This window comes from Boleophthalmus pectinirostris, unplaced genomic scaffold, assembly GCF_026225935.1.
Source record: "Boleophthalmus pectinirostris isolate CB_2022bp ecotype Guang Dong unplaced genomic scaffold, ASM2622593v1 HiC_scaffold_19, whole genome shotgun sequence".
NCBI lineage: Eukaryota > Metazoa > Chordata > Actinopteri > Gobiiformes > Gobiidae > Boleophthalmus > Boleophthalmus pectinirostris.
In genome coordinates, this window is record NW_026571140.1 from 37772541 (window position 1) to 37800085 (window position 27545).

The 27545-nt window shown below is 38.8% G+C and overlaps 1 protein-coding gene across 1 annotated transcript; it reads right to left on the bottom strand.

Moving 5' to 3' along the window:
- Window positions 1-3626: 3626 nt before the first annotated feature.
- On the bottom strand, window positions 3627-27545 carry LOC110169042 (transient receptor potential cation channel subfamily M member 1). The gene is made up of 21 exons (XM_055154347.1): window positions 27477-27545; window positions 26824-26896; window positions 25233-25333; window positions 24499-24663; window positions 23076-23210; window positions 21191-21241; window positions 20990-21130; window positions 19845-19874; window positions 19478-19770; window positions 18955-19183; window positions 17519-17632; window positions 17281-17421; window positions 16024-16152; window positions 14307-14558; window positions 11206-11380; window positions 8761-8781; window positions 8299-8443; window positions 7873-8078; window positions 6439-6571; window positions 5832-6199; window positions 3627-4285 (listed from the first exon to the last, which is right to left on the bottom strand). Exons 1-21 carry the CDS (start codon window positions 27543-27545, stop codon window positions 3627-3629), a joined length of 3630 nt encoding a protein of 1209 aa, XP_055010322.1.

The following is a 27545-nucleotide window of genomic DNA, read 5'->3' on the forward strand; positions in this document are numbered from 1 at the left end:
GTTTTTGAGAGTCTAAAATCCGTCTGTTTTTATAATAAACACTAAAACTACTGTCGATTTTGGGCCTGTCACATCCAGACAATTCAGCTGCGACTTATTCTTTAAAAATACCATGCAGTTTTTTATTTATAATCTATATTTTGTCCTTCGATTTGCACTAACTTCAAATTATAAACCAGTTGTTACGTCCAGAATTACTTACTTGAGCATAAGGTTCTCCAAAATACTTTTTTACTGATTTCTTGGAAGTGTTTCAACCTGCACAGAACCAAAAACACGACCATTAACTGCATTTTATTTGTAAACAGAAAACAGAAAGAGGTAGTTCTTATTCCCTTTAATCAGCGTTTATATACAGTTAATTTTGGTGATACTTAATAAAATAAAGGGGCAAAATAATTAGTCATGTAAATTCAAGATCATATTTACATAAGTGATGCATTTATAAATGTAATAGATAAAAATACATCTTTTAAAAACACATAACTCACTAAATAGATGCTGTAGATGAGACTTTGAAACTAATGGAAGACATAATAGACATAAAAATACATGTATTTAGTTCTAAAATTACAATATAGGACTTTAGCTAAAATATTCAATATTGTTCATAATAGAATATTATCTAAAAAAGTCAAAAGTGCAGAGAGAAAATTACAGAAACAAAATCTACACATAGGGTTTAAAGCTACCATCTGTAAGTTTAATTATATTTATTTTTTACCAGTAGATGGCAAATGTGAAACCTCCGTCGTCCCTCACCTGGCTCTTCATCTGTTCCCCCCATAGACTGTTTAAAAAAGTGAACTAAGCAAGTTTGACGTCACCAAAGCTTGCAAGGAGCCAGGCGCTATATTAGGAATATTTTTTGATGGATAAAATAGCAAAAAAGAACACCAGGGTCATGTAGAGCGGGTTAATATTAACATTTTAAGATGATGAGGGTTACTGCAGCAATTACAGAGAGAGGAAGGACAATATTATAATGTAAGTCAATGTGAGCCAGTGTCAGTAGGAGCCGGAAGAGCCGCATGTGAACTTCCTGTTTGGAACGCTGCGAGTAATGTGTTAGTTTTGTCCATTTATATATACAGTCTACGGTTCCCTCTCGCCCCGTCCCTCATCAAGCCTTTGTTCAGACTCCCCAGGGCTCGCTCCAAAGAACTTACTACAACTTTTTCAGAGGTATACACTTGTAATCAACACAATTTGACTGTTGAAATAATCAGAATTTGTTTAACTTAAAGACAAATAGTCTGTTTTTATGGGAAGAGGACTTACTAAACAAGGATTCCTCACACAATGCTGAACAAAGCAAAATACTCCTCCAGGTTTGTTTTGGATGAGGGAACATATACAAAGGTCAAAAAGTCTGTTTTGCACATACACTCCTGATCCAAATTTTAAGACCTGTTGAAAAACTGCAAGAATTCACATTTTGCACTGATGGATCTAAAGAAGGTTCTAAGTTGTGCTTCACAATGCAAAAAGAAGAAATGGGACAAGAAAATATGTTGATATTATTTATTTATTTATTTTATCTATTTGTATGTATGTATATGTGTATGTGTGCATATATGTATGTATATATGTGTCTGTATATATATATTAGATGTGGTGTATGTATATATGGTGTACATATTGTATGAATGCATATTGTATGTGGTATATGTTTAGTATATGTATGTTATATGTATTATATACATATATAATCCTTTTCATTATTAAGTATCATCATCATCATCTTCATCATTGCTATTATGTTATTTATTGTATAATTATTTAGTTAATTTTCTTTTCTTTTTTTATCTACATTCTACTTTTATATTGATTTTATGTGTGTGGGGGGGATAGGGCATGTATACTGTGACTTATGTGGACAAAAAAAAAAAAAAAAAGCACTGAATAAATGGCAAATAAAAAATTTAAAAAATGAGTTTATTGCAAACAACTATTAAGTGAAGCCACCTTCACCACATGGAGCAACACTCCCACTGTCCTTCTGGAAACACTAGAATCAAGCCATGACGAAATGAATTTTTGAGGTGATTAACAAGAACGGCACAGCTACTCATTACTGAGCCCCTTTTTTTTTTTTGAGATGTGGTCTTAAACTTTTGATCACCTGATGAACAGCCTATTTCAGTTTAATAGTTGTTTGCAATAAATTGTTTACTCAGTTTTTTTCTTGTCTCATTCCCATTTCTTCTTTTTGTATTTTGAAGCACTTAGAACCTTCTTAAAATTAAACAGTGCAAAATGTGACTTCTTGCAACTTAAAATTTTGATGAGGAGTGTATGTGCCCTTTAAAGTCGGACTAATGCTGCCTTCTATTGTGCTCAGGACTTGGAGAAAACCGACCTCCACCTCGAGAAAGTGCAATGGAACGGCCAGTCAAATCGGGGTTCTAAAACACAAACTCGGGCTAGTTTGGTGCAGACCGAGTCAGTTGGACATTAAACTTTCTCGGGCATCCATATTTTCCCCAGCTGTTGCCATGGAACGCATTTACAACAGATGTCGGGAGAACTGACTCACTACCACTGACACATTTAAGTGAGCTGCTAAACTGAGCAGCACCTGGAGGATTAAAGGGGAGAGTGAGCGGAGACCTGGAGGTATAAGGAGCAAGGTGATTGGTCGAACAGGTATCCACACTCGAAACTTTGTCTTCCTGCAGCCTGGTGTCTGTAGTCAGAAACACCCGGCTGTGATCAGAGCAGTCCTGAGTGATGTCACCTACACAGCAAAAACTGGAGGGTTAAAATTTTAGGGTAAAATATTTCAGAGTTATTTTTACACCAAAAGTGTTATTTTAACTGTTTGAAAGTTAAATGGGGGTTTGAGTTGGGGTTATTTGTCAGAGTTGATGTGGTTGAGGTTAATTCAACTTCTCTTAGTGTTAATTCAACTTCCTCTAGTGTTAATTCAACTTCTCTTAGTGTTAATTCAACTTCCTCTAGTGTTAATTCAACTTCCTCTAGTGTTAATTCAACTTCTCTTAGTGTTAATTCAACTTCCTCTAGTGTTAATTTAACTTTCTCTAGTGTTAATTCAACTTCTCTTAGTGTTAATTCAACTTCTCTTAGTGTTAATTTGGCTCCTCCCATCCACCACTTCAAACTCTTGTGAGAAGAAGACCAGTTTGAACCAGTTTTGTACATAATTTCATCTTAAATTAACTAAAATAAAGTAAAAATAAAATAAAACACCTCTGTATGTTGTTCAGCGAAATCAGAATAACTCTACAAAGTGTTATCTGTTTACTCTCAAAAACGTTAATATAACTCTGGATTTCGGGGTTAAACAGGAACTTTTGGTCCAGTGTTACTTAATTAACTTTTCCAAAAAAGTAAAATTAACTCTAGAACAGATTGGATTCATATAAACTCTGAGAAAATGTTAAAGTTGATTCTGTGAGAGTCAATTTTAACACTCCACTTTTTGCTGTGTACTACCTGAAATTATAACAGCCACGGGAGCCAGTACACATGTATTTTTATACATTTTTTAGCACAAAGCTGCAAATTTACCCAGTTTTCACCCAAAAAAAAAGGGACTAGAAACAGTAGGTAACACTTTTCAAACACTATATCCACAGTTTAGCAGCAAAAAAGTTGAGTTCTCATGAGTCTGGTTGTCCCTCAGTCCTGGAGCTAAACGCAGACACCAGATCTTTGACGCTGCTCGCCCCACGCGGCTTCTCTCCTTCCTCTTTTCTCTTCTTTCTCGGTTTTTCGTTCAGACTTTTGGACCTGAGCACCGGGTACCTCCTCTCCTCCTCGTCCTCATCGTCCTCCTCTTCTCCTTGTTTTGAGTCACTGCTTCGTATCTCGAATTTCTCCACCGAAACTGCCGAAGCTTGCCCCAAAGTCGAACAGGGGTGCACTTTTTTGTGTTCTGACCCCCAGCGGTGCACGATGGGAGATTTGGACCCCTGCTCCATTGTAAAACTAGTTGCCCATTGGTTGCTCATGGCTCTTCTTCGAGCGGGAGGAGAGGTGAAAGACGGAGATGATAAAAATTGCATAACTTTGGCTTTTTCGAGGGGGTATGAAGTGGTAGCCTCCAGTTTGGGTTTGTCTGCAGTCGTTGGCGTCGTTTGGGTTGGATCAGGACTCAGAGTGGGCTGGTCTTGGTCTTGGTCTTGGTCTGGTTTCGGGGGTTCTGATTCGCTGGGTGTGATCAGGATGTCCACGTTAGAAGATACAGAGGGTCTTCGCTCCTTCTGCCCGCTCACCTCCAGAGTCGTGCCAAACTCCTTCACCGCAGCACTGGGCTCGGCTGGAATCAAAAGCATAAATATGTGAACAAGACATGAATAATATTATGTTTGTTTTTGTTTTGTTTTTTTAAGTACAAGGTGTAACTTTTCAGGAAAGAGGTCAGAAACTTATTTGCCTCCATGGAGATGCCACAGCTTTACCTGAAATGTTTTGCAGTATGGCATTAAAGGGCCACTAAACACCAAAATCACTTATTTCTACTGATTATCCCCGGCCTTATTTTGGTATTTTAGTGCATATTTGTTAAAAATCTGACTTTTGGGTCAAAGCCGTGTCTGTAACGGTCTGTAATGGCCAGTGCATTTGAATTTTCCGGTTGGACTAACGGCCGCCAATGAGTCAGATGCAGGTTATTGACGTGGCGTCTATGGGCAGTACGTGAGGAGCCCCTCTCACCCTTGTCCCCTCCACTGGCACCGCTGGGCATTGTGAAGTCACTGCCAACTCTGGAGGATTTTTTTGATTTTGCTTAGGGGAGTAAAGCTTCAGGAGGCTGTTTAATGGCTCTTTAAACATATCTGACCTGATCTGTTTGGAGAAAAACATGTGATGCTACCAAACCAAATTACAGGCATTTTTATTTCCATAAAAACATTTTCTACAAAATTAATCTAGTTGAATAGTTTTGTATGAATAGAAGTAAATAGTCTTACATCAAATAAAACGCCCAACCACGACATCAGCTGAACTGATATCATAGAACTGATACTTGATCCAGCTCAGTTTCTTAGATTGCCATCGATATTCAATACCAGTATTGGTATTGGTGCATCCCTAGTAAGAATGCATATCTGTAATATATATAAGTATATAGTATATATATAAACACTATATAAGTTTAGTTTAATGCCATAGTGTGGAACATCCCAAAAGCATCTCCATTAAGACAAGCAGGTGGCGCATCCTCCATCAGAATATTGTGCAAGTTTTATTTACACATCTTTAAATGAATAAAAATTGACACATTTTCCCCCAAAAATTTAAGTGAAGTCATATTATACTAAGTTAAATAAAATATAGAAATATAAGTAAAAATAACAGCAAAAAATCTGACAAAATATAATGACAAGACACAAAAAAATGTAATAAATGAAATTGCTTAAAGATGTTCAACATCTTCTTAAAAGGCTTCGTTCCAGCTGCTGTTGTACTTATGAATAAATTGTAATCTATTTATCTATCGATTTTAGAAGATTTTAGTCTTGGAAAATCATGTTTTTTATATATTTAATATTTATTGTGATTTTTAGCCAAGTGTGATGAATTTATTAATGATTCATGGAACAAAACGATTCTGCACTGGAGCTTTACGTTACGTTATTTGTCATTTTGTTTTTATACGTGTTTATTGTGTCGAGTGTGAATGAATGAAATGTGAATTGTGAGACCAGCCTCTCAAATCTGCAAAACAAATTTACCTATGGGTATGAATAAAGCAAACTAACCTAAACACAAATATTAAGAAACATGTTTAAATTATTAGGAAACCAGTTACATAATAAGTACATAAAGGAATAAATTCTTGATCTAAAAGTCTGTATTACCTGCACCTGTGCCTTTCTCTGTTGGACCTCTCCTCTCCGGACTGAGCTGACTCTTCCTCTCCTCCGTCTCCGTGGCGACCGTCCCCTTGTCGTCCGTCTCGAGTTGGTACCTGTACAGACTGTACCCGTCCGAGCTGTTGATGCTCCCGTGTCTCATCAGGGCCGAGGGGTCGCAGACGGACGAGTCTCTGGATCTGGAGCGGACCAGCTGGGAGCGGTCTATCCCGGCCAGTTTCTCCAGAGCGTTCATCATTCGCCCGGAGAACTCCTCGAGCTGACCCAGGCGCAGGTCCACGGTCTGCAGGGAGGCCTTCATGGAGTGCTCCCTCTCGTTCACCTCCTCCAGACGCATGAACATGTTCTCCACCCTGACAACGCAACAGCAAAGTCAGTACAAATCACAGAAACATAACAATAATGCGTTTGGATTTTATTGATACTTTGCAGCTGATGTCGTCAATAGTCTTTGGGGGTGTGATGTTAAATGTAGGGACTGCTTTGTCTGAAGCTGTTGCTCAAGTTATACTTTAATCTGACCTTTGTTTTAACATAATCTGATCACAAAGAACTGATTTAGCTGGAATTACTACAACTTATAGACTCGTACCTCTCAGATGTGACCCGGATGCGCTCGTTGTTGGAGGACTGTTTCTCGTCCTCCTTCTCCCTGAAATATTCCTCCACACACTGCTCCTCGAACTCATACAAACTCTTCAGCTCCTCTGGGCTCAGCACCAGCTCTGAAACACATGAACCACGGTGAACACATGAACCAGAGTGAATCAGAGTGAACACATGAACGAAGGCATGGTCATTTAGACATTTACCATAGCCTAAATCATATTTCATTACATATAGAACGACTTTATTATAGTAGAGATGGATAAAATTGAATATATCATTATATAGGAACTTCAAATAAATACTAGAAGAATTAAAATAGAATATCAATTATATATAAAATATATAAATAATATATAATATATAATATATATATATATATATATATATATATATATATATATATATATATATTACTGTACTGTTTATTTTTCACTTTACAGTTTATTAGTCATCATAAGTTTATTCCATATTTAGTGGTGGTAATCTCCTTCAGTTGCCTCAGCTGGGCCAGACTGAGAGAAGTGAGGCTTTCTATGGAAGATGGGTGAAGTGTCTTGCTCAAGGACACTGTCATTCTTCAGGTCCACATGTTTGTTTGTTTTTTTGTTGTTGTTGTTTTTGTTTTTTTGTTTTTTGTTTTTTTAAAATAATTTGTCAAGTTGAGGGATTGGATACCCAACACATTCACAACAAGACAGATTTAACTAAACACACATACTAATAATATATAATATAATAATAATATAATAATAATAATAATAATAATAATAATAATAATAATAATAATAATAATAATAATAATAATAATAATAATAAAACAATTTGCATGGACTTGCCCCTCCTCCATTACAGGATTTTTATTAAAGTAAAGACTGTGAGTGGGATGGGAACTAGGGCCACAGCCCGGGGAACTGTGACGTCCCACACAGACGCACAACATTCGGACAAGGTGTGCTCTCAGGCAGAGGCACAAAATTCTGGAACAGTCTGCCACTATCATAAGAGAAACTTCAACTCTTGCCACCTTCAAGTCCTCCTTAAAAGAGTGGCTAAAGAAAAACCAGACTTGTGGACACTTTTAGTATAGATTTGTTACTTGTTTTTGCTTTGTTTAAATTTGTGGTGTTACCTGCCGAGGGACTACAGATGGAAATGAGCAGTCTTGCTATAATCTGGCATATTTACACTGCAATGTTGTAGATGTTCATTAATATGCACTGTCCCTATTAAATAAATAAATAAAATAAAATAAATATTTTTTTTTTAATGGGGGGGTGAGGGGGTGGGGAGGGTGTGTGTAGTACAGAGTTTCTCGATGCAGTGTTTGCATGTGTGTATTGTATTTACATTTTTAAGGCTGTCAAATCAAATTTACATGTATATATTTTCAAATTTCATGTCCACATATTTGACTTACGCAGTCCTCGGTCATGCTCGTCGTGGTCGCCCTCTGCCTTGCGGGGACGGCAGCGGCAGCAGATCCTCCTGAGCGTGAGGTAGATGTGGGGGAACACGATGAGAGGAGGAGGGAGGATGGGCCGGTCGTGGAACGTCATGATCAGCTGGTACCTCTGGAACTTCCACACCTGGTTAGAGATGGACTTCACCTCGAAGAACGTGTTACTGCAAAATCACAACAGACACGTCTTTAGAAATCCTGTATGTCTGTATGTATCCTGTATATTCTTGCATTTTACGTTTTCATATTTTTTGTTCTGGAGTTTTTACAACTTTTTGCTTTATTAAATGTCAGTAAATGGCATTTGATAGTGACCATGTGTTTTTATTTTTTTCTAGTAAATGCGCTCCTACAGTTTCTTATATCTGAATAACATGATCTCACTTGAAGACGGCGATGAGCAGGTTCACCAGGAGGATGTTGGCCACGAGCAGGTAACAGGCCATGATGGCGGGAGTGAGCCAGGCCCCGGGGATACAGGGCGGCAGCTTCTTCCCGTCCTCGTCGTACATGTTCTCACCACACGGGGCTGTGAGGACGGAACACAACAGTCTGTACAGGAGCTTTAGTGAAGGATTTAATAATACTACTAAAGCTTTGGTGCATTTTTCTTCCACAACGACCACCAGAAATCATACATTTACATTGTTACAGGCAAAAATGGCTGAACAGTCAATAAAAATAACTCATTTTATTCTACTTTGATGACTTGAAAAAACATTTTAATATCACTAATAATATCAAGTTTTTATACGTTCAATAAAAAAAAAATACTTGAATCACTGAAATCTTAAAACCAAACTCTATAAATGTGAAAATGAAAACATAAATGTCTCTTTTACTCACGGTTAATTTCCATGGCGTACACTGTTCACAAAACAGGAGAGAAGAGAGACACATTAATAAGAGTAAAAAATTTCATCACAGACTGGTCCCCCAAACAGGATTTATTTTTGCTTATACAATTATTTTAACATTTATTAAAACTGAGTTAAAGCAGTAATTTAATTTTATTTTATTTTTAAGTTCATTTAATATTTAAATAAGAAATATATTTTACAATGGCATTTTATTGCAAATTATTTAATACATTTATTTTAATGCTTTTGTGGACAATATCTACATACATTTAAAAAAAAAAAACAAAAATGTGTGTATGCATCCCCTGCTTTGTAAATACATATAGATTTTTTAAAATGTTTTTTAGTTTAAGTTAGTTTTAAGTTCATTTCAAGATTTTAAAATATTTGTAATTCATATTTTCGTGCCAGCAGAGGGCGCAGACACAGCACACATTATACTGACGTTACACCACGAGACTGCTCAAATAACTACTACGACATCTGTGCATTTTAAATACTTAAATAACATCCTAAAATGTTTATGTTTTTGTTATACTTTACTTATTTATTTTTTTTATATTATCAGGTCATTTATAAATATTTATGATATATTTTAGCATTTTGTTTATGTTTGTATTCCTCAGCAAAAAAAGAGGTTTAGAATGTTTTTGTTTTTATTTTTTATTACAATAACCTTCTCTAATATTAGCATCCCGGACAATGTCTTTGGAAATGTAGTTTATTTAAAGCAACAGTGCGTAACTTTCTGGAGGTGGCTTGTCACCTGCATGATTCCATGGAAACAGAAAGTTAAAACCACACTCTGGAACATTCTCCATGGAGATATGTTTTGTGTCAAACAGTGGATCAATGTTCATGGATTTCAGCTGCTCATATGTGCAATATTTTAGGACGTCTTTCCATTCAAAAGATCAGATTTTTTATTTTTTTAAATTGTGAATTACTTCGGCGAGTCACAGCACATCGTTTCCATGGAGACAAGTAGGTAGAGTCAGGTTTGTGGAGATTCAAGCACGTTTACAGTAAGGACGTGTGTTAGTCTGTCTTTTTCAGTGCAACAAAAACTTAAAAAAAAAAAAAAAAAAAAAAAAGCTTTTACTTTTACCATTTTTTTTCCTTTTGCTTAAAAGTTACACAGTGGGGCCTTAATTATTTATAGCTTATTTATTACAGGAAAAAGGTGGCTTGCTGTCTTCCGGGTGGGTGGAGAGTCCCTGCCTCAAGTGGAGGAGTTCAAGTATCTCGGGGTCTTGTTCAGGAGTGAGGGGAGGATGGAGCGTAAGATTGACAGGTGGATCGGTGCAGCTTCGGCAGTGATGCAGTCTCTGTATTGGACTGTTGTGGTTAAGAGGGAGCTGAGTCAAAGCTCTCGATTTACAGGTTAATCTACGTCCCTCCCCTCACCTATGGTCATGAGCTCTGGGTAGTGACTGAAAGGACGAGATCGCGGATACAAGAGGCTGAAATGAGTTTTCTCTGCATTGTGGCTGGGCGCTCCCTTAGAGATAAGGTGAGGAGCTCAGTCACACAGGAGGAGCTTTGAGTAGAGCTGCTGCTCCTCCATGTTGAGAGGAGCAGTTAAGGTGGCTCAGGCGTCTGTTCTGGATGCCTCCTGGGTGCCTTCCTCAGGGAGGTGTTCCAGGCATGTCCCAGCGGAAGGAGGCCCCGGGGAAGACCCAGGACACACTGGAGGGACTATGTCTCTGGGCTGGCCTGGGAAAGCCTTGAGACCCCCCTGGAGGAGCTGGAGGAAGTGTCTGGGGTGAGGGAAGTCTGGGAGTTCCTGCTTAGACTGCTCGGATAAGTGAAAGAAAATGGATGGATGGATTATTTATTAAAGTCTAAGTATGTAACTTTATGGAAATGGAAAGTCAGCTGCATGATTTAGTGAAAATAGGAAGTTAAAGCCATAATTCGGAACATTCTCCATGGATATATATATATATATATATATATATATATATGTCTGTATCAGATATCATGTGTTCTTAACAAAGATTGAAATGAATTGAATTGATATAGTTATGAATTCTGCCAGACTGTGGAACCACATTTCCATGGAAACAAGCAGAAGTAGGCCCTCACCCATGGCCAAATATGAGTCAGGTTTGTGGAGATGCAAGCTGGCTCAGAGTAAACACGCACGTTTTTCAGTGCAATAAAAACATCCGTACTGAAAAAACATGCTTTTCTTTTACTCTGTTGTTAGGAAAAGTTACACACTATTGCTTTAATTACTTGTATTTTAATGCACTTTGACCAAACAGATGAAAAAAATGACCAAGGATGCCAATATTAAAGTGTTGAAGGAAACTGTATTTTCTTTCCCAGTGCTTGACGTTGTTTTCAGTCCTGGAGTGAATGCACAGATGCCCTGGAGGAGACGGTCTGACTGACTGAAGGATCTTACTATGAACTCTAGTCTTACGGTCAATGGAGTCCGCAAACACCTCTCCGTAGATCATCCAGTACGGCATGTAGAAGATGTTCCTCGCCAGGCGCCACGTGGGCTCCTCGTCCGGGTGCAGGATGGCCTGTCTCGCCACGCCGAAACTCATCAGGACCACCAGCATGATCACCACGAAGTACAGCATGTCTATCATCTGAGAGAGGGAGAAAGAGGGAGGGATCAACGAGAGAAAGAGAGAGAGATAGTGGGAGTAAGGAAAGAAAAACAGAAGGGATATAAGAGAGAAAGAGGAAGAGGGAAAGAGCAAGAAAGACAGGAGAGAAGGTGAGAGCATCAGAGGGAAGAAATAAAGGGAAGAGAAGAGCAAAAAGGAGAAAGAGATAGAGAGCAAGAGAGAGAAGGGACACAGCAAAAAGGAGGGTTCAAATTTTAGGGTAAAATATTTCAGAGTAGTTTTTAACACCAACCGTGTTATTTTAACTATTTGAAAGTTAAATGGGGGTTTGAGTTGGGGTTATTTGTCAAAGTTGATGTGGTTGAGGTTAATTCAACTTCTTCTAGTGTTAATTCAACTTCTCTTAGTGTTAATTTGGCTCCTCCCATTCACCATTTCAAACTCTTGTGAGAAGAAGACCAGTTTGAACCAGTTTTGTACATCATTTCATCTTAAATTAACTCAAATAAAGTAAAAATAAAATAATACAACTCTGTGTGTTGTTTAGCGAAATCAGAATAACTCTACAAAGTGTTATCTGTTTACTCTCAAAACGTTCATGTAACTCTGGATTTCGAGGTTAAACAGGAACTTTGGTCCAGTGTTACTTAATTAACTTTTTTCCAAAAATGTTAAATTAACTCTAGAACAGATTGGACTCATATAAACTCTGAGAAAATGTTAAAGTTGATTCTGTGAGAGTCAATTTTAACACTTCACTTTTTGCTGTGGAGAGAGTGAAGGCAAGATGACATTTTTCATTGATTTCACTGCAGGTTTGGTTGTTTAACTTTTCCAGTTTTCAATGGATAATGGTTATTCTAATGTTTGCGTAGGTCTACATTTTTTGCATGTAGACCTACACCTTTTTTATGCTCCATTCATCTTTTGTGCAATAGTTGAACATCAACATTTACAGGAATGTGGGACTGATTAATGAACTAACTAACTTTTAAATAAAATGTAATTTAATACTGAGTCATTCCTCATACTTTTACTTCTTGAGTAATATATTTGACAGTGTGATTGTTCTGTTGTGCGGAAAAAGTTGTTTAAATATGTTTAAAATGTGTAATTCAGTGGGCTTTAATTTTGTTAAAGGTTGTATAGAGGATTTTTTAAGGGAAGAGAAATACAGCGACAGTCCTTTTTCAAATGTTGTGCATGTGTGACACCACCTTCCTCCTCCACAGCCTCAGTAGAAACATCTCCTCCCGCCTCTTTACTCTAGAAATCACATTTGTTTACATCCAGTGTGCGTTCAGAATTACTGTTGAAGTGACTTGTCTAGAAGTAATTTAGCGACCGACGTGTCAGTTTTTAGACCCTTCGTCTGCTTCACTCGCGCCGTCGCTGGAAAGAATCTCCAAGAATCACCTCAGTTTGGCTTCGCTCCTTTTCTCCTTCTCTTCTTCTTTCAGCGACCTCAAAAACCAACTTTCTTTTGCGGCGAACTGGTCGTGGATTCTCGTCCGCCATCGCAACAAACTTTGTGCGAATTGCGGAGGAAGCTACAGTTTGAAAAAGCCTCTAAGAACCGCTCCATAAACCACGTAATCCCAGCCCGACGGCGAGTCAGTTACACTAGAAATGTAGGGAGTTTAACAACCTAACAGCTAATAGAAAATGATGTAGCCTCGTTATCTATTGGCTGATGTTTATCTGGCCTCAACTACATCCACAGTTGATAGATTTTCATTCTTTTTTTTTTTTTTTTGGTCATCATAATTACAAGGCTGCTGTGTCTCTGTAGTGGTATTTTAAACTTTCACTGACAATTTGAAACAAAAAAAAAGTCCTCAATACAACCTTTAAATCTCGCTTGTGTATGGTGTCATCTAGTGGACACTTTCGGAATTGCAGGCTGAGCTTTAAACAGAACTTTATTGAACAAAATTTATTGAACATAAGTAACAGTCCGCAAGGCTGAAAATTTCTTTATTCTGAGGTTGCATTGCCGGTATGTATTTTGTACCCATGTTTAACAACTTTAGTCATAATTATTTGTAATTCCAGCATTGTGATGCCTGTAATGCTATGGGACAAAGGCGGCCTTTGTCTCATTTCAAATTCACGTTAGTTTATGTTAAACATTTTTATTTTGAAAGGGGACTTGCTTTGCTTTGGGAGTTACCTGGATACCCATCTGGGGGGAGGTACTTCCTGCTGGGCGGGGTATAAAAGCAAAGCAGGTGTCATCAATTGGGGAGAGACTTCTGTGCAGGTGTTTGGTGTTTTTGCTTTGAGTTATTTATTTTTTGTCTATTTGTACCTTTGTTGATGAACTCCAGAAGTCTGTTTTAAAATAAATGCTGTCTGGGTTAAGGACACTTTATTTTGTTGCATCTGCCTCCTACTTTGATCACTTTGGCCAGCTTCCCCATATGCTAGTATTGGAACATGTTAATTACATGCAAACCATGCAGCTCTCAAAACGGTGTCAATGTGTGGATTTACAACCTTGTACTTATAATCTTGTTTACTGTATATTTTTGTAATTGTAACAGGCATATTGTAATTTTACATTTGTCTGTTCCAGTTTCACCTTTTCAAGCATCATTAAACCTGCAAAGGTGATGTGAGAGAAAATTTTATTTATTTTTTTCTTGGGTAAAAGTTTTGGTTATGCTTCCCACTGTGAGTCAATCTTCAAGAGACAAAACCTTTATGTTGACAATATTAAATGACGTGAAAATTTGTGTTTCTTGTGTTTTAGATATAATTTGAAATTTAGTGCATTATTTTTGTCATTCTAATTGCAACTGCTTAATTATAAAAGTTTGTTACATCCAGACCACAATTTCCCCAAATATTTTTCATATTATTACCACTATTTTGAACTGCTTGAGTGTTGTTATTATTTTGTACCTTTACTTGTCCTTGCCCCTGGTATTTGAGTTCTCACCATTTTCCCGATCATCATGACATAGGGGCCCAGGTACTTGTTGACTCCGAAGATGTCGAGCACCCGGATGTACCAGAAGATGATGTCCACGCAGTAGATGACGCGGCCGTAGCCCATGTAGGGTTCGGCCTGTAACCGTAGCAACAGCCCCAGGAGGAAGGTGGAGATGGCGGCCAGGTCCGTGATGTTCCAGTAATCCTCCAGCCACACGTTTATCTTCTGCTTCAGCTTCCCCGGCTCCGACATCAGGATCTGAGGGACGAGTGTAACATGATGAATAATATTGATATTTTGCAGCTGATGTCATCAACATTCCCAGAGAGATGAAATTAACCCGAGGCACTGCTCTGTCTGCGGCTGTTACTGAAGTTAGACTTTAATCTGAGCTTTGTTTTAACACTATGACTGACTCTGCTCTACAATAGGTCTGATTTTGTGCTGCTGAACAAGTCCCTCTCAAATAATAATAACATTACCAACATTAGTCAAAAGTTTTTCAGTCACTCTTACTTATACGGAACCTAAACAAGTCCATAAATGCTCGTCTTGATCACAGGCTTCTAAAAATGTGATGTTTAAATGTATTTTGTGTATTTCTTTAGTTTTAGGCCATTTAAAAACGTATTTGGTTGTGTTTCCAAAGGTGTGCATTATGTCACCATGGTAACTGCTGAACATTCCTCCATAAACACAACATGCAATACCCCCCAGCGTAATGTCACTGCAAAGTATCAGCGTATATTTTTACATATTTAAAACAGTCGGCCTATAACCCCAGTGGTTAGTAAGTTGTCAAAGAAGTTGTGGTAGTGGTTGAAATAAAGCCAGAGTCATATAAGTTTTAGAAGTAGTGTTCGTAGTAACTTGAGTTGTAGTCAGTGTTGGGCATTTTCTTTAAAAATGTAATTAGTTACCACAAATTACTTCCCCCATAAGTTAGTAACCGAGTCAACATGCTGTAAAAGTCATTCATTACTATAACTTGCTATTTTTCATGTTATGTACTATTGCCCAAAAAATTGAGTTTGGCTTTAATGCAGTGGCTCCATCTCCATCTTGGCTAGTGCTCACGCTCACTGCACCAGTGCTCGGGGTGAACAGCAGCGAGAGGTTCTTCTTGCTTTAGGATTCAGGGGGAGTTGGACCTGGAGTGAGGGAGGCTGAGACGTGGACAGATTTTTGTGATTTTTTCATTTCAGCGATTGTTTATTTTTTTTTCATTACAGTAGTCCAGCCACAGTCTGCACTGAGTTGCACTTTACATACACATTCTGTCCCTTTATTTCAATAAGGGAGAAACAGTATGGGCATTTCCAGTTTGAAAACGCTGCCTTTGAATGTCCCTGTCTTGTCGTCGCCATTGTCGCATTCTCGTTGAGTTTGTCTCATTTAGGTCAAACTGTGCGAAAAAGAAACAACAAGGCAATAACAATAACAAGACTCCGCCCACCCAACTTCTTAACCAATCATCTTGGCCGGAGCTCCCTGCTCCTGCTGATGATGTGTGTGTCCGCTGCATGAAGCCTGACACAGCGGCACCTCATTCAACCCAAATGTAACGTGTCACTTTGCTTTCCCAGTAACGATAACGACGTTGTAACGATGGGGAGTTAATTAATTACATTACTCCATTACCGAAAATGTAGCTCAGTTATACTTCAGCACTGATATTCCCAACACTGGTTGTAATGGTATTATTTATTACAGGTGTCGGTACCTGTCGGACTTTCTCGAGGCCCAGGGTGATGATGTAAGAGATGACGATCCACTCCTGAAGAGACGGCCATCGCTCCATCTTCACCAGGATGATGTAGTTGTAGAGCATCAGATAAACCAGGTACGAGATCTGACACAACAACGCCCAAGGATAGACACCAACAGAGGAAAATACAGGTTAAAAACTATAGTCTGTGGGTTTTTAAATCTTTCTGTTTGATATACTCAAACTGCAAATTCTGTCCTGGAAAAATATTGTGATGGGACCATTTAGTGTTGTTGTGATATTAACATTTCAAACTCAATTTCATTACTAATAGACTCAAAACAGTGTCGATAACACAATGATAACACTCTTTATTTAGACAACAGAATGTGATTTTCAACATTAAATCATTGTACTTTCTTTTATATACCCTGTAGTCTTATATTTATGTAATCTCAGTGGTCCATAGTTGGTCCATGGGCGTTTACTAGTCTCTGTGCTCTTATACTTGTTCTGATACAGCTCAAGATCATTCTAAATCTATTCAGGAAAGCTCGTGAATGTGACTTTTTTAAGTATCGATACCTAATCAAATGAGTATCTAGTTTCTATTCTACACAGCAAAAAGTGGAGTGTTAAAATTGACTCTCACAGAATCATTTTTTTTAGAATCAGATTCAATCCGTTCTAGAGTTAATTTTACCTTTTTTGAAACGTTAATTAAGTAACACTGGATCAAAGTTCCTGTTTAACCTCGAAATCAAGAGTTATATTAATGGTTTGAGAGTAAACAAATAACACTTTGTAGAGTTATTCTGATTTAGCTAAACAACACACAGAGGTATTTTATTTTTACACTTTATTTTAGTTAATTTAAGATGAAATTATGTGCAAAACTGGTTCAAACTGGTCTTCTCTCACAGAAGTTTGAAGTGGTGGGAGGGAGGTGCCAAATTCAACACTAAGGGAAGTTGAATTAACACTTGGCGAAGTTGAATTAACTTCAACCATATCAACTCTGGCAAATAAGCCCAACTTGGACCCCCAATTTAACTTTTCAAATAGTTAAAATAACGTTTTTTTGTGTTAAAAAACTACTTTTACCCTGAAATTTTAACCGTCCACTTTTTCCTGTGTAGTTTTGTATTGTTTGGCCTCTGATTTTCGAAACTTTTGACAATCAAAAACATCAAAAAACAATTCACCTGGGGCCAATGAGAACCTGGCTTGAAAAAAAGTAAAATTATAAAACCAAAAACCAAATGTACTCACAGTGTTGAACCAGAATTTTGTGAACGGCGCGTTGTAAAACTCATAAATCTTCTTCCCAATTGGAACTCTCTTCTTATGGGCCTTTGGGTCCTCCTCTTCATCTCCTTTTTTAGAGGTGGTGTCAACGTTTGACACTGCATCCTTGGAAAAAAGAAAAAAAGAAGATATGACATTAAAACACTGGTGTAATTAGTAGTACAGTAGTATTACAGTGAGCTCTGGTGGTGGTAGTCCATACCTTGTTGGACTTGTTATCTTCATCTTTGCCTTTGGGCTCCTCACTGGAAGACTCATCTCCGAGACGAAAGTCCATGAGTAAAATGAACGGAGGGAAGATGATGCCCAAAATCACCTAAAATACCAAAGCAATCATAAAAGTTTATATGTTGATAAAAACTCAGAACTTTGGCCAAAATCACTACACAATGCAGCCAGATCCTACACAAATCCCATGTGACCATCTTATAGGATTTGGACCAGGATACAGAGAGATTTTATTTGCATTTCATGTATAACTAATAGTTGTTTAGCAGTATTATTATTGGTCAATGCTTCATTATTCAGTTTTCATCAGACAGTTTGATAATGAAGAAGGGGAGGGCATGTACAGTGACAACAGAAGAGGTCCAAGCACTGACCCTTGTGGTAGGACAAGGAGTACAGGCTCTACTCAATGTGGATACTAGGGATGGGCATTTGATAAAATTTTCTTAATAGATTGTCGGGAGACTTAATGATCGATTTTCGATTAATCATTAACGTTTTAATATTAAAATAATCATCTTTATTACTATTACTAATCTGCATGAATAAACTCAACTTTACAACATATAAACCATAACCACTACAGAGCCACATCAGCCCGTTTGACATTAGAATGTCTTTAATGCAGCTTTGACACATTTGTTTACGTTTTACAGAAACAAAACTTAAAACCATACAGCTCATTTGCATAAACTATAAGTGCTGCTCTTAGCTCTTAGTACAGTGCTTTATTTAAGAGTCATTTCACTCACTTTATTTATTTTGGCTGCTGTTGTGATGAAAAGACTGAAAAGTGTTTGTCTGGACGCCTGTGCACTCAACTTTATGTTGCAGTAATCGGGATACTGCGTTCACATGCACCATGACGAAACCGGGATACTCAAAAAACCCGATCATACCCGGGACACTGATGTGCTGTAAACACACTCACTGAGTTACCATTCAGTGATCTCCAAGGAGCCAGAGCCCAAATGTGGGATTGTGAGGCCGCAACTCCAAGTGTTTGCACTGTCAGACGCAGCCTTGTCTCCTTGCGCTAATTTATGTAATTAATGTCTCTCTCTCTTTTTAAATTTTAATCTTTAATTTTATGATGATTATTTATGTTTTGATTTGTTTTTATCCTGATTTTAATGTATTTCTTCTTCTGTAAAGCACTTTGTGTACGAATTGTGCTATACAAATAAACTTGCCTTGCCTTGCACTACGCACAGCAACCTACATTTGGGTTGTTGATTAAAAATGAACATGATTGACAAAATTCTTAAGGATCAATTATCTATTAGTCGACTAATCATGTGATCCCTAGTGGACAGTAAATCTTCCGTCAGATATGGCTTTGGGATTGACCCCCAGTAGCTCATGTTCGTTGTAGTGGGCAGCTCTGTTCTGCCCAAACCCAGATCTTACCTTGAGGCTGTTGCTTTTGCCCATGCGCAGACAGCCCATCCACATGTCCGTGAGGAGCATCTGGCTGCAGGTGTGAGCGATGAAGTCTCGGTGTTTCGCGGCCACGGCCAGTTTGAGGCAGGTGGAGTTGCTCCAGTTCTTCAGTTGGTAGGTCAGGAGCTTCATGGCCACCTGCTCATCACGTTTGTACGACTGGTCCAGAAGCTCATACGCCAGCTGACCAAACTCTCTGGAACAAGAGACAGCTGTGTTATTTTTTTTGTACAATCTTTTGATATGTATTAAATAGAAATAACATAATGGGACACAGCAGTTATAATAGTAACGTAGCACCACTACATAATGCAATGTAATGTCTGTGAAGGATGTATATAAATCCAGTGCATTATTATTATGAAAAAGAAGATGGTCCAAGTAATTTTTCTAATAATTTTCAAGGCAAACTATTTTACAAACAAAAGAACAACTTACATCTTGCACAATATGGCCTCTAAGCTATAGAAAGTTTGTTACTGTTCCTTACTTTGAGTTGTTCTCCAGGTCTTGGTAGATGTCGTCCACCAGTTCACTCTGAGACGACTCGTGAGCCATGGCTTTGTACAATTTACAGGCCACCAGAGCTTTGGCCATGGCCTCCTCACCCCTCTGCCACAAGAACAGCGCCATCTTCTGCCGCTTCATGAGAACTGCCCACACCATCAGCTCGTGGAAGGGGTACTGGAACCTGCTGACCTCGGGGTCGTCCACGTCAATGTCGACCTCCTCCTCTTTCTTCTTGGTTTTCTTTCCTTTACCCTTTTGTCGCGGTTCATCGTCCTGGCAACGAAAATGTGAAACTGTAAACAAACTGTACAATATAAACCAAATCTAAATAACGTGTGATTACATACCTCCATGCCAAGAAGTTTCAGAGCTTTGGGCTGAAAAAAGAAGAAATTGGTTTTAGTACTTCACTGTCACCTTAGACATCACATCAAAAAAGCTAAATTTTATTAGAGTCATGCAGTTGTTGGCACCACTGATGGATACCTGCACACCACGGTAGCAAGTATTTATGCCAAAATCACTACGCAATGCAGCCAAATCCTACACAAATCACTCTTTAAGAACTAAAATTTGAGGAAGAGGTAAGAACAGAGCGGTGGTTGTGAACGGGTGCAGTGAAAAGAGAGGCTGATCAGAGCAATGACTAGTCTGATTCATCTACCGTTCCACTTTGTGGAAACGTCTGACCTCGCAGCATTAGGATTTGTTTGCTCAACAGTAGGTGGGTACTTTTTTCATTTAACTAATCGCTGCTATTTGGTCGTGATGTATGTAATGTGCTGGAATGCTCAGGTGGTGTCCAAGTAATTGCCGGCACAACAGCAAACAAAGCAGAGAGTGAACATGTCTGTCAACGATCATTGTCGTTTTTCCGAGGCGAACTTGCGAATTAAAAGTGCAATAAAAAAATGTGACGTTTGTATTGACAAAGGAAGTCCAAAGGAGGATAGAGTATGCAGTCTGCTATCGCAACTCTGATTTTAGCTCTTCGCTGATCGGCCTGTGCGCGTTCCACAACTTCTGGGGTTCTTGCAAACCGTCTAGTGTATTCCGATTCCTGACCTAGTCACTGGAGAGAAATTAAATCGAGCGGAGGCACTAGGTTGCACCAGCCTGACTAAGCAATGACGTCTTGAATACAGGAGAATAAAGATTACTCAAACATGTATGAACCAGTCTTCTTAAACAAATAAATGTGTCTTTCTCTTAATTTAATGACCACACTCAAAGCAGACTTGTAGTTAGTGGCATTTTATACAACAAATGTAGAAATTTATAGTACTAAAATCTCCAAACCACATGCCTTTAATGACAGATGATTGGCTGTAGACGTCACTATTAAAAGATCCCAAAACGAATCATTTGAAACTATTGGATCTTGATTTAAAAAATAAAAAATAAAAATGTGGTTAATTACACAGCCCTAATGTATGTCAAGTGTGTATACAGAAAAAATACTTGGTCAGTGTCATCAGAAACAGGCCCTCACCCGCTTGAGTCCGTACAGGTTGTTGTAGAGCGTCCTGAAGGTTTTCCTGGTGTAGTTACAGCGATAAGCTCCGCCCATCAGGAACTCCAGCACCAGACCGATGTCAATCAATGTGATCTGGTAATCCGGAGGAAGGTTCCCCTGGAAACAAGAGACGAGTTTAGGAAAAGTTTGATTTTGTAGAGTAAAGATATGGATTACCTTCTTTACGTCTCTGACCACAAAGTGCAACGTGTTGGGAGGTCCTAGTTTCTGTAAAAGAGAGGGAAAAAATGCAAGTTGTGAAGAATAATTAACATTTATTTTAATAGCAATGAATGGAGAATGAGATATGATCCATGATTTTTGCACTTGCATTTCTGAAGTACACTTTATTGTCAACAATGGGATTTTCCATCTGCATTTGACCCACTACGTTACATGTTTTTTCTTCCTTTTCTTCCTTCTTAAAGTTGCATATTTGTTGTAAAGGCTCCACCACTTGCTTGTCTTGCTTTCCATTTCGACGAGCAGGCAAAGCAGAAATGTTTTCATGATGAGCAGCACCTGGCGGATCCATCACTACAACATTTTCAACATGTACTTTTATATTTATGCTTGAGTTTGAGCTTTAGTTTTATACTGTGTGCACAATATTTAGGCAAGTGGGTATTTTGACCATACGAGGATTTTTATGCATATTCTCCAACTCCAGGCTGTACAAACTTAGATTCTTATTGGATTTAAGCACACGAGAAAACATTTTTGTTTTGTTTCCGCATGTGCACAGTGGCTGGTGTACAAAAAGTCAGTGTGGCTGCTCGTTTGTGTTGACAGCTGCATTATGTATGTCTGTCATGAGAAAACTCATCTCATTTTGAAGTAGGTTTTGCATTTAATTGTTTTGACACGACTTCATCATCTAACTCTAAGTCACTGAATGTTGAGGAAATGTTACTTTGAAAAGTTAAAACTCGCCAAAAACTGTTGACAATGTTGATGTTGTACTGTTGTATGACGATTCTTGATGTTGTACACCGGTAACTGTTGACGGTGTTGATGTTGACTTGTTGATACAGCTGCTTTTTTTTTACCAAAATGGCTGCCGCCGCAGATGTGACGTCATCATGTTTTCTTGTATATCCGGTGATGTGTATTGTTTAACAAGGGAAAGTGTGGTCAGAGTGTGGAGATCAGCACCTTATATCCAGGTGTGCAGAATTGTTAGGCAGCTTCTTTTCCTTAGGCACAATAGGTAAAAAAAAAAAAGATTTAACTGACTCTAAATAGTCAGAAATTGTAAAAAGTCTTTCATATTGGGGCGTGACCGCAGAACAAGCGTTTTGTTGCAAATAGTCAACAGAGTGGCAAGAAACGTGTTGAGAAGAAGAAAAAGACGCATTTAACTGCAAGAGATTTTAAGAAGAACCAAACACAAAGCTACCAGGAACTAAGGCTGGGTATCATTAAGAAGTTGCCGATACGATACATACCTCGATACACAGGCCACGATACGATACATATCTCGATACAGTGCACTTTCGATTCGATATGATATGTTTTAAATTGATTCAATATGGTTCAATAAAAAATAAAGGCTAAATCGTGGCTGTGATACTAAAAGTCTTTGTTAAACCACTTCTTGTGCAAAGTTCATATGAAACACAAACATTTTAATCATCAAAACGGTAAAAATATCAAATGTGTTGCATAAATGAGCTTCCTTTCACTCCACAAGCAACAAAACTGTAGCTCTGTAACAAAATAATTTAGTAAAACACATCTAAAAATACTCTTGGTGATATATCGATACAGCAGCCCACGATATCGATACTGTATCATCACATTAAACGATACGATATATCGATATTCCGATATTTTTGCACACCCCTACCAGGAACCCATTATCCTCCATCCTCATATTCTAGAGCTGCAGCCTACCTGGAGTGTTCAGAAGTACAAGGTGTTCAATAATCAGAGACGTGGCAAAGCTATGAAAGGCCGAAACCCCGACCACCGCTTCCTAGTGTACCTTTGTATTTATGCTTTAGTTGAGCTTTAGCTTCAGTTGAATGCTATAATGATGTTATATTGAAATGTGTCTGACCGTGTTGTAGAGCTCCTCCAGTCGGGGGATGGTGAGGAAGTGGTGGATGTTGACTCCGTTTTCGATCAGAAGTTTGACAAAGTCGACTCTGTCCAACACCAGAGCGTCCATCATAGACTGCTCCAGAGCGTTCACCTGCAAACACACGAGAGAGCGCCATACTTACTTGGATTCATGTTTCAGACACCTTTCTATACTAATACTAACAGATAACTCTTTCCAATGCAGATTAGGGACCACACGACAGCTAAACCAGATCTAACCCAGGACTAAATCAAGCCTTACGACAGGAGAAACAGATATATCACATTTGCAGACATTTTACTTCAGTTGAACTCTGTTAGATTGCCAGGATTGCACTAACTTATCTTCACGGAAAAGTGTATAATAGAAACACTGGTCCACTGACAGTTGCGGTTCAATCCAAGTACGTATTAACTCGGTTGGTAGAGTGATTGTCCATTGATCCTAAGGTTGGCGGTTCAAATCCCGCTCTTGACATAAATATAACTGGTGGAGCGATTAGATCCACTGACCCACAGGTTGGCTGCTGTGATTCCAGCTCCCACAGATGAATGCTGTCGTTGTGTTCTTGGGCAAGACACTTAACCCATCTCGTCTCCAGTGTCTGTGTACATTGGTGTATGAATCTGTGTATGAATGGGTGAGTGCTTCCTTGATGTTAAGTACTTTGAGAGCCTTAAAGGTGGAAAAGCTCTATATAAAAATGTGACCATTTAACTCAGAGGTCGCAGAGGTACTGCAGGGGGTTAAGAAATCGAATGTGTTTATATTTCTTCATTTTTGAAGGATGAGGATGAACTGGTTTTCAGTGGGTTCTGGCTGTGTACTTGTCCATCACGTCTGTCTCTCTCTCTTCATTACCTTACCTCTCGCTCCCTGTCAAACTGCAAACACCTTTGCACGGATTTTATCCTTTCCTCTAGGCTACATGTGAAGAGTTCCATTACAGCTTTACTTTTACGCACAGCGGAACTTAAGATCTGCACGTACTACCACACATCAGGAAGGGGTGAGGCATCTTCATTCCCGGGGCGCCTCCTCTCTGTCCATGGAGCAACTGGGAGAGGAGTGGGACAACAGGCCTGAGTGACTTTGGTTTGGCTTTAACTGGAGATGGAGCTAAATTCAGCTCAGGATTTCAGGATAAGCCTGGACTTGTTAAGTGACTTCGATGGAATACCCCCCTAGAACTGAATGTACAATAACAGAGTAGCTGTTTATACATGACACTAGGCCCAATTTAATATAAAACACAACTGTATGCCATACATATATATATATATATATAGTTGGGGGTCCCTGCTCCAGCTCTCCATCAGTTTGAGGGTCCCTGACCTGAAAAATGTTGAAGACCCCTGATTTAACTTATTTTAGTTTTGCAGTATTCACTTGTCTGTACCCAGTTGAGCAGCTCCAGTTTGCGTGGGTCTGTCTCTTTGGGGGGTTCAGGTTTTTCTTTGGCTTTGTTTTTCTTCCCTTTGGCTTTCCACTTCCCGGCCACAGTCACCACGCGCTGAGCAGCTCCAGGGCTTTTGGGACGGTCACTCGCCATTCCAATCACCGGCTGCAACACACACGAGTCACAGAGGTTTAGTTTGGGCTGAGAAATATAAAAATGTACTTCTTTTTTGTGTTAATTGTTTTTTATTGATTAATTACAACTTACAATTTTATGTTTTCTCATTAAAAACAAATACATGTGGATTTCAGGAACATAAACAAGATCACTAGGTAACTTTTCGGCTGGGGTTTGCTACCTCCTGATCTCCACTGAGTCATTATTGCTTAGTCTGGGATGTTCCACAGTATGGCATTAAACAAATTTATAGCATTTGTTCTATTACAGATGTTTTATTGCTTTAAGTGAATAAATAAATAAAAAACAAAATCAACTTGAATGCCGACAGTGGGTGGAGCTATATCTTCTGAGCTGTAACTTGGCCTGGTGGAGTCATAGATAGATAACTTTAATGCCATACTGTGGAGCATCTCAGTCAAAACAATAACATTTTTGAGCAGACAAACAGGTGATGGAGCCGCCAACAGAAATTACACAGTGCTATTTTAAATGTAATTCAGATATTGGTGTTATTTTGTGTTTTAAGGAGAATTATCAGGGCGTTTGGGGCTGACCGGCCAGTGGAGTCCGTAGACAAAGATCTGGTTGCGTGCGATGTCGACTCTGTTCCAGGCCAGAGCCAGACTCAGCTGATCTGTGGCACAAGCGTTTGTCCCTGGAACGAATATGAATTTAGAAACGATTCAGAATAAATTACATGTAAACAGTTATTTGAGAAAAACATGAACAACAATGAAAATATTGTTCAATCTCTTTTTAATCAAACTTCATTAAAAACAGACCTGGACTTGTGTTTTGTTTCATTCACACATTTAAACAAACAAACCCTGCAGATTTAGGCTGAGTTCTTCTCTCAGAGCCTCTTTATACGAGAAAGTTTGTGGGTAAAAACGACCAAATATTTTATCGTAAGTGCCTCTTTTTTGTTTAGATGGTGAGAGCGTTTTGGGTGCTTAGAAATGCAAAAATCTGAAACCGCCCTCCAGAGTGGAAAAGTTGAACACGCTCTGCTGTAGCGTTTCCGTCTCCACTGCCCTAGACGAAGAAATCTGGTCAGATCTGCTCAGGTCGCGTTACGCGTTTATGTCACATCCATCACCACCTCGCATCATCACCGAGTCGCCTGGCATGCAAACCCAATCGAATTCCACACACTTTTGCGTCACCGTATGCACGCAGATTTCCTCCAGAAAACACTCGTCCTAAAAGCGGAATAAAAGGTGAATACACGACACCTGCGTCTTCTGTTCAGGCCGTCATCATATAAACGTAGTCTTAAACTGAAAACACTCTGTTCCACCTTGTGATGTCATGCAGTAACACAAGATGAGCTCTAGTGTGTTCTCAAACTCCATGTACCTTCACTGGAATAATTTCGATAATATCAGCCTGATTTCTCCTGAACTAGGCAAGGCAAGGCAAGTTTATTTGTACAGCACAATTCGTACACAAAGTAATTCAAAGTGCTTTACAGAATAAGAAATACATTAAAATCATAATAAAAACAAATCAAAACATAAATAATCATGAAGATTAAGATTAAAAAAGAGAGATAAATTGGAGAGAAGAGTGCGGAATGAAAACCTTTCAGTTATTTGCACAGTTAAACAGAAATGTTTTGAGTCTGGATTTAAACAGCGTCACAGAAGAGTCTGTCTCACATGTTCAGACTGTTCCAGGTTTTAGCTGCATGAACCTGAAACTCTGACTCCCCTTGTTTAGTCCTGACTCTAGGCACCAGCAGGAGGCCGGTCCCTGAGGTCCTCAGAGTGTGAGATGGTTCATATGACACTAACATGTCACAGATGGACTTTGGTGCTCGGCCATGGAGAGACTTGTACAAAAGCAGAGCTGCTTTAAAGTCTATTCTCTGAGGCACAGGAAGCCAGTGCAATCACTAAAGGTAAAAGATATTGTAGCTGTTAACTTGAAAACTCCTACTTCATGACATCACAAGGTGGAACAGACTAATAATGCAGGATTACTCAAACATGTGCGAATGACACAAAACAGAACGTCCAGGTTTTATAACATGGCTTAAAGCTCTCAAGCATTAAAAAATAGTACAAAAACAGTGATTTTTGTAAATAAACTCTTCGTCTTATTGGTGGTTTTCAGATTCTACACTTTCTTTTCTTTTCTCACCTTTGAGCAGAGCGGTGAGGATGGACATCTCGATATCCTGCTGTCCCTCAGAGCCCATTCGAAACACTGTGATCTGAACAAACAACACATTTAGGACATTTTGTTCTGAAACTCAAATTTGCACACAATACTTCAGTTATTGGCTGTGATCACACTCGAACAGATGACAAAACTGAGGCTAGAACTAAAGCTGGACGAGACCGAGACCAAATACATCACCTAACTAGTATACAGTCTGGACAAAGGAGAATTTTTGAAGTCAATATTTACATTTTTTGCCTATTGATTAGACTGCGTCACAGCACTGGGACACTAATGCTCCTTCCTTGTGTTGTTCAGCTCAAATGTCTGACTTTCTGAGTGGAAGTTGCACATAATTTTGAGATTCTTATACATCATTTTAGTGTTGTAAACAGTGATGACGTAGGTGCGGTTGCGTGCACATTTTGGCAACAGAAATATGGCGGAACTCAGCAGCATGTCAAGCTACGCGAAAGGATTACCTCAACAAGCTGACTTAGACAAATGGTGTCAGGCGGCCAGATCCTTGTGCGATCAGTGAGTGGGTGGATGATGTTAAGACGTGGTCAGATTGCCAGAGATATATACGTATTTAATAGAGAAACCGAGCGTGTACACCCCAGAGAAATTACGAGCCTACGAGTCACTGCATGCCTACGAATACGTTTGTCTGTGGTCATGTACAGGGCGAGAAATACCAT